Source organism: Poecilia reticulata, linkage group LG16 (assembly GCF_000633615.1).
Source record: "Poecilia reticulata strain Guanapo linkage group LG16, Guppy_female_1.0+MT, whole genome shotgun sequence".
Taxonomy (NCBI): domain Eukaryota; kingdom Metazoa; phylum Chordata; class Actinopteri; order Cyprinodontiformes; family Poeciliidae; genus Poecilia; species Poecilia reticulata.
The window spans coordinates 5,097,713-5,105,858 of record NC_024346.1 but is presented as its reverse complement, the minus strand read 5'-3'; the positions used below and the strand labels follow the sequence as shown (position 1 = coordinate 5,105,858).

General features: G+C 38.7%; 1 protein-coding gene across 7 annotated transcripts in view; it reads right to left on the bottom strand.

Moving 5' to 3' along the window:
* crppa (CDP-L-ribitol pyrophosphorylase A) overlaps positions 1–8,146 on the bottom strand; it is an 82,371-nt gene that overhangs the window by 56,850 nt on the left and 17,375 nt on the right. For 6 of the 7 annotated variants that reach the window (XR_001777430.1, XR_001777432.1, XR_001777431.1 and 3 more), the window contains exons 7-9: positions 5,376–5,453; positions 5,198–5,290; positions 2,863–2,994 (exon numbers count right to left, since the gene is read on the bottom strand). Coding sequence is in view for 3 of the 7 variants with exons in the window: in XM_017309632.1 (XP_017165121.1) it covers positions 2,863–2,994; positions 5,198–5,290; positions 5,376–5,453 (303 nt within the window). In the remaining 4 variants the exon portion in view is untranslated. Of the gene's footprint in view, positions 1–2,862; positions 2,995–4,152; positions 5,291–5,375; positions 5,454–8,146 lie in introns of those variants that run through there. The other variant, XR_001777433.1, reaches the window with a different exon arrangement.

Below are 8,146 nucleotides of genomic sequence, written 5' to 3'. Positions count from 1 at the left end.
GCTTTCCCTGCCAGCATCTTGCACCCTGCTATTATGTGCTGGACTGTCTCAGGGGCCTCCTTGCACAACCTACACCTTGGGTCTTGTCTGGTGTGTATATATATATATCAGAAAACCCAATTTATGTCCACATTTTAAAACCCACCGTTCCAATATTCATGAGGATAGAAACCCACTTTTATTAGTACCAACAGGAATCAAGTATAAATAAACCACAATCAGTTTTTCCACAGGTTTTTACTAGGGCTGAAACAGTTAATCAAATTAATCGAGAATAATTCGACATATCGAATTTATCATCAACTAAGTAAGTAATTGATTAATAGTTAATTGGAGCAAACAGACTCAAAAAGATGCAATTTGCTCAAACAACAACATACTCAGAGCAGTAAATAAGCCAAAGTACATATAATGTTCTCAAATGCTGTAAAAAAAATCATATTAATCATCTTTTACTGTCCATTTTCTAATCCAAAAAATAATCAACATTTCAGTAGACAATATGTATAACTATATTTTTACTAGAGATACATTCTTTGCTGAAAAGAATCAAGCATTCATTAATGGAATGCCATGTTGTTGAAATTCAGGCAATAACACTTGTATTTTCTTATTTTCTAAAAAGTAACTGAGTTATTTCTAATTTTGTGTAAAAAGGCTTAAGTGGTTAAAAGTTTTCGCAGAAGAATCCTGCAATAAAGGAGGGAACAACGTGACGCTGGAGGATGAAGGCAGAGGACAGACTTTAGCCGCTCAGTGAGGTTGGTGGAGTCAACTAACTAGGGGTGTGTTCCCACTGCAGCCTGAAGTGACCCAATTCAGATTTTTTGGCAATTCTGATTTTTTTGCCGGGGCCGTTCACACTGCCAGTAAATGCGACCTGTATGTGTTCTGCAGTGTGAACGGGAAAACGACCTGAAAGTGTCCCGCATGCGCACTAGAGGGCGCAATAGCGTCAGGGTTCTCAGTGTTCTGCCAACTGCCATGAAAAGAAGAAGAGCTCAGTGTTTGCGGAAGTAAACATGGAGGCTAATGGTGGAGCTTAGCTTATAGTCCGTCATAGTTGTTGTTTTTCTTCCCGCTTGCGCGTATCAGGACGCAGAATAGTGAGATTTGTTGAGAATCAGTGACATTCAGTTCGGATGAATGCAACCTGAACTTTATGGTCGCATTTGAATCGGATACGTATCGGATATGGGTCACATTCGTAAAAGAATCCGACCTGTGCTGTTCACACTGCCATGAAAAGATCGGATAGAGGTCGCATTACGTCAAAAAAAAATCGGAATCGGGTCACTTCAGGCTGCAGTGTGAACGCACCATAGCTCACTCTTTGGTTACCTAGCAACTCGCTCACTCTTTGGTTACCTAGCAACCACCTGTTGAGTAACTTGCGCAGGAGCAGTTAAAAGATTTTGCCACAATACCTCATAAAAAAATTTATTAAAACCATCTATCAATAATCATAACCGATGATTATTGATAGACTGATATGAAATGTTTATATATCGTTTATACATTTTTCAGCCCTACGTTATTTTAGCTCTGTTTTTACTTTTTAAGTGTGCACTGTCAGAAAAAAAAAAGAAAAAAACATTACTAATGTCTGCGGATTACTAACTCCTTTTTGCAAATGTTCTTTCCTTCAACATTTAGCAATAACTAGGTGTGTCTGAGCCAAAATAAGCGACAGCAGACTTATTGTCTCATAATTGGCCACATGTCTAGCATTAGCTAATGCACATCCAAACAACAAAGCTGGCCAGGATGGGAAAAGAAATTACTCCTATTTGAGCGCGGCCTGATTTTCTGCCAGTCTGTTCAGGCTTTAAGCTACAAGTCCCAAAGCCTTCTTCCTCCTCACTATAAACATAATAAATCATCAGATAAGTCAAATTTGACTGGAGGAGTTTGTTATCACTACTTTTGTTGTGGATTTGAAGCCGGTTATGTTTCGCTTTCCAAACACAACATCGTCCTTTCGGCTAACTTCGTAGCTGACTTGGAGCCCTTTTTTTTTCTTGTCCAATGATTTTGCCTAAAATAAATCAAAAGTAAGTGTTGTAAAAGCTATCATACATAACCTTTAATAGTTTTTTTTTAAGTAAAGAAGGTTTGAGTAAAGCCGACCTGCTAAAACGTCTCCTCGCCTGAGGCTTCGACGCTGTTAGCACTGATTTGTGAAGTCATGCAGCTGCCAGGAAAGCCTCATTTGTCATAAGACTGCAATCAGCCATGGACATAAATCTTGCTGAATGTCAAATGTAAGGCCAAAGAAGTCATGAATATTCAACATTTGTCTTGGGTTTCCTGCACAAATCTGGCTTAAAGAAGCTAATTTTTATTTGATAGCTCTGGTAGCCTGAAACCAGACTCTTCTCCCACTGAAAGATGAATATTTCAAAATGTATGTAATCCTGTAATTACTGAGTCGTAACTCATGGATTTCAGGTCAGACACATCCACTTTACTGATCTCAGTGTAAGTTTGGCTGATTCCCATGACACAAGGTTCAAACGAAGTGGCTTGGTCTACATGAAGCTATACCTAAAGCACCTTTCCGTCCGTTTTATCTCTCTGGAAAGGAAGAACGCTGATATCCTGTCTTTTGACTCACACAGATTGGCCGACACCTTTTCCCACTTGCACACAAAAGGTGGCGAGCAGAACTTTGCTCATACGGACGAGAAAGACAGCAACCTTGCCTGAAGCCAAGACATTTGAACAAAACACTTTAAAAGACGTTTCCCATCTTGTTTTGTTTGGCCTCTCCCTAAATGTGCATTCCTCAGGAAGTCTGAGCGCTCCTAATGAAACGAAACAAAAGGAAAAAAGGGAAGTGTGAAAAGACAAAGCCCTTACCTCGGGCTGATGAAGCCGGATGCCGTAGACAAGAATATTTCGGAGCTTAGCTGTTGAGGCCAGGTCAATCAGAGCAGCAGACTCCGTCGCTCTCCGGCTGGTAGACGGCTCCTCTGTGACACTCAAATGCATCTATTTTTTTAAAAAAAAGTATTTAAAAAAAAACAGGGACAGGTTATTTTGCTTTATTTTATTTCCAAAATAACCCCAGAGGGAGATGTTATCCTTAAAAAGTCTCAGCTAATTAGGAGAAACAATTGAAAGCTGTCAGTTTGTTTTCTTTAAACATAATTATTTCAATCTATTTTAATATCAAGCTCACATTTTAAGACGGATTATTGAGCAAATTATAAGGATTTTATGCCCAGAACTCCACACAAATCTGTCCCAATATAAAAACATGTGGGGAACAAAATACACTGAAGAACGAAAAGAAAACATTTTTCAGACCAGAATAAATGAACAGATTTGTCCAAAATCAGGTGAAAACGACAAATTTAAATGACTGATGGGTCATTTAAGTTCTGATTGTAATGATTCATATTAACCATGTTTTTTCCAAATTCAACCATGTTGATAACAATACGCTACCATGTTAGCAAAGTGCTTTAGCGTAAGCAGAACTAATGTTTAGGGTTGGTGCTTTATGGTTTGCACAATTCACTTTTTAGCTAGCAGTGCTCAACGCTTTTCATTTGTTGATATGTTTGGGAAGAATAACAAAATGTCTTGTTAAAAAAAATCCCTGGTTTTAATAATCCAGGTGTTGATCTGGTGGATATGCAAATTTCAGTCAGGATTGCTTGGATAAAGCCAGTAATAAATTCAAACTATTGCATCAAATCACAGGAGATATTCTGCCAAAACTGTTGATGTACAAGATGACCATGCTGAAAAGTTAATATTTTAAAAGCATAATTAAAGGACCAGAATAAATATTACATTCAAGCCCATAAAAATTTCTCACTGAAAGTGCAGATCTTCTCACTGTCAGGTAAAAACCACGAATGACCTGTTTTCTGTTGGAAGGTTTCTGGATTAATCCTCACCTTTCTTTCTTCCTCACAGAGTTTTTTTTTTTTTAAATCAATTTCCATGTGAAAACAAACTTGTCACTGATTTCCATTTTATTTCTAAAGGCCTGAATGTGAAGCAGCTAAATAGCTTCATAGGACTTAATCTGATCTCCCTCCGATAGACGCAGCTTCATATTCTTGCTTGGATTAATCTTCATGCTATAAAAGAGAATGTTTATCAATAAAAGCCGACTAAAATATTAATAAAACTCACGGTTAGTATCTCAGCCTCCCAGCCGATCATTTGTCATTGGAACAGAGTGTCCAGCTCGTTTATTTGTCTCCTTACTTTGTTTGCAGCCACATCAGCTCAAGGCCCAGCTGCACTTATAACGACCAAATTCTCAGAACGTCTTACCGTCTCTGCTTCCAACCCAAGACAAACAAGAGCTGTTACATATGCAAATAAACTTTTCACATATAAGCTAAAGAAAAACAGCCTTGAAATGAATAAATAAACCGCAGACGGCTCAGTTTGCCTTGAAGGTTAAGGACAGAATGTATTTGGTCTTGCTGTGACAGGCAGCGGTGGATGCTCTGCTAAGGAAGTCGTCAGTGACTAAATCTGCAATAAAAATAACACTCTGTGACATTTGCACTCATTTCGTTAAAGTGGTTTTATGTAACGTGCTTTTTGAGCACATGTTCCAGAGCTGGGAACAGGTTTCCAAGATTTTGGTCGTCTGGGGAGAAAAGTTAAAAAGTTTAGACTGCCTTCGTTAGATGAAGAGATGAAGGTTTCTCCTCCTGGAACTGCAGAAGCGTCGCTGTGGGTTTTGATCCTTGGCTGTTTCAACGAGTGGTTCAGATGACAACAATGTGAAAAAAGTCATTATTTTAAAATATCTGAATCACTTAGGCTCATAAACTATAACTGCTTTCTCTTTTGAAATCATTAATCATGATTAACAACAATCTGTAGCCACAGACACCAAGGCCTGATTATACGGCCAGATCTGCAGAATAATAAAAATAACACTTTTATATAACTTTTCTAATTTGTTCTTGACTGACCTCAATCAAGAATAAATTAGAGAAAAACAAACTGACATCAGCCTGGAAATCAAACTTAAAGGGGAGCTGTTATTCAAAATTCACTTTTTGCACATAATTCTTCCATTTGAGTCTCAACAGACTGAAGGTTTATGGTCATTGTGTTCTGGAGGACAAAGGTTCAGGAAATGTCTCAGCAGATCAGAACAAATCGGTTTTAAAACACACATATCGACATGGCTGCAGAGTCCCGGCTGCTAACTCACCCAGATGATCACTGCCGGGTTGAGAAGAGCTCGGTTTTCTGCCTCCAACGCCACAATTAAGGCCTCCACTTCTGAAGGGCAACATGGATCAAACTGGAGATTGAAGAAAGGAGTTATTAAAGAAGAGGAGTATAGATAATTGTTGGTTTAACTTTATTAGATTGAAAGGGAAACTCACAGAAACCTTAATGAAGTTCCAGTCTTCCAGCAGATACCTGCCGTTGTCTCCCATCAGATCTGGCGTGACGTTCAGCTCCTGCAGGGATATTTCAGACCTTCAAATGAAGACTGGTGCGTTCGAGGTCAAGAGAAAAACTGACTCTAGTGCTTCAGGAACCTTCTTGTTCTCGTCCCTTTCACTCCTTTGGTTACAACCACCTACTTTCCTGTCGTTTGTAATTACATGATTACAGAAATTAAAAGCCAGAATGCTCCATAAGCCTGTTCTTGTTCTTTTAGTCAAGGTGGCAAGAACAAGAAAAAAAACTTTCTCCCTGGCAGAACAGTTCATACTTCACAAAAATTAAAGTGCAGAACTCTTGGAAAGTTTCATAAGTTCTTCCTGCTGCAGCATTTCTGTCTAATAATTGCAAGACACAGTTGATGTGTCCGGTCCAAGCTGCAAGAAAAAGACTGATGCCAGTTTGTTCTTGCAGACCTGAAAGAGAGAGGAGACGTATCTGTCCTTGTGCAATATATGTTGGTCTTTATTTGACATCTGCAGTAATAGAAAAAAAGGTTTTGTCGTTATACAACCCAAATGATGCGTTTTGCTGCTAGCAGTTCGCAATGTGCCCAGTAATTTAATGGCTATTCAATGCATAGAACATTATCAACTTGTGACATTTATTATAAACAAACATTTATACAGTTTTTTTCTTGATGATCCAGTAAATACACTGTAATTATAAGTCACACGCAGGTGATTCTGTAAAAAAAAAAAAAAGAGCATTGGGGGACTGATTAGAGGGATTAGTGGACTGATTGCAATAAAAGAGAAGCAGATGTGTTTGACATCATTGGATTCCTTTATTTGAAATGATTATTTAGAAAAGAAAGTGTCAACAAGACCTAACGAAACAAACTTTTTGCGGTTGGAAAGTATAAAGCGGACTTCTTGAAAACATCTATTCATGTCTGAATGTGGTTGAAAAATTACTGAGGTTAATAAAATAGGTTACCAGAGCCTAACAGTCTCTTCCTAATTCACGGACACAAGCACATCTCAACAAATGAAGAACGGTGTGAAAGTTTTCTGCTCCTCCTGAGGCTTCAGGGAAACATGATGAACAACAACGTCATTTCAGGAAATGTCATAAAAGCAAAACAAAGATCTGAACATTCAAATTTTGGCCCAGAAGCGAACAAACAGATCAACTTCAGAAGACGAAGAAACACTTTTAGTATAAACTCTTCTGATAAATTAGTTGTATTTGCTAATAAAGGCCTTTAAAACCATTTGTGTCTGCAGAAACATTTCACTATGACTGTAGTCACTATTGCTCTTTTCGCCTCCTGCTGTGTCAGAAAACATTTCTTGCGCAAAATTAAAAAGTAGAAACTACATGCAAGCCAAGTTAAATTACATTATGTTGAAAATTGAGTAAAATCACGATACATCCAAGAACTAAAAAAGCTTTTATGCTGAAACAGCCCCAACATGGAGGTACTGAAGTTTCCACTGAGTTCTGGGCTTGGCGGCATAAAGCAACCAGGTCACCCAATGAATTCATTTACCAATCATCTCTTCTGTTTTGCTTCTAATTATGCTCTAAAACTGAAATGTCATGCTTGCATAAAATAAACACCATAATAGACATCCAGAAGCTGTCTTTGGCACTGAAACACAGTTTGTTCTACCCAAACGAAGTAATGGAAAGCAATAGAAATTGTGTAATGGTTATGGGGAACATGTGTTGGGGGCTAGCGGAGATAGATAACAGCTCACTGTCTATGGAGGAAAATCAGGTCAGTCCAACGTGTAAAAGATTTGCAAGCTTTGAACAGAGAAACTGGTATGATTTAAACCAGGATGGCAGTGAAATCCTGAAGTAGACGTGTTTGTTTAAGATCACGCTTGGAGAGAAACCACTAAGCTCTCAACACTGCAGGAACTTTGAAGTTGCAGCAAGTTTTAAATTTAAAACGAAACCTGAAACCATAACATATTTCTGCTGTGATATTGCTTCTGGAAGTGCAGCGGGACGGTACTGATCTAAGGAGACGAGGAAAACAACTAGCATGAGCTGCAAGCTGAAATGATGAACGATTTGTTCATCAGTTGAACAAGAACTCATTAAAGCTGGACAAGCAAAAGTGCAAAGTACCATTAGATAATTAACAGGCATGAAAATAACTGAACTGGAAGGTGTTGCGATGTCAAACACAGACACTAAGAGGTGAGAGTTGTGGCTTCACAGAAAGGTTTAAGGTATTCCCAGCATTGACTGAAGCACCAGAACAGTGAGTGAAGGTTGGATGCCTGTAGAAACGTGATACAGAATTACTAAGTTGTAAAATATTTATTTTATTGCTTCAGTCTTTTTTTTGGAGTAAAATATGATTGATGTCTCTATTAGTGACGAAAAGAAGGTTGAAAGACTGTTTTAAAGGCCTCACCATGTTTACCGTAACATTCGCAGTCTGTTGCATGTTACTGACAACACTCCTCCCAATCTGAAGAAATCCCAAATCATTTTAGTCCATCGTCTTCTCCTCTCTGCTAGCATGCGCCGCCAATTTCTCCACCTGCACTCAAACCCAAACTGCTTATCCCTGTGTTAGATCCACGTAATGGCGCTGGGACAAAAGTAATTTTTCATCTTCCACCTCCTGTGCTTGTCTTTCATCCCCTCCATTATTCTTCCTCCTTTTCCAAACCCAGTGAAAAGGATGGATCTGGTTCCTTACAGGCACACCGGAAAGCCTCGGCCCCACAGGCCACCTGAG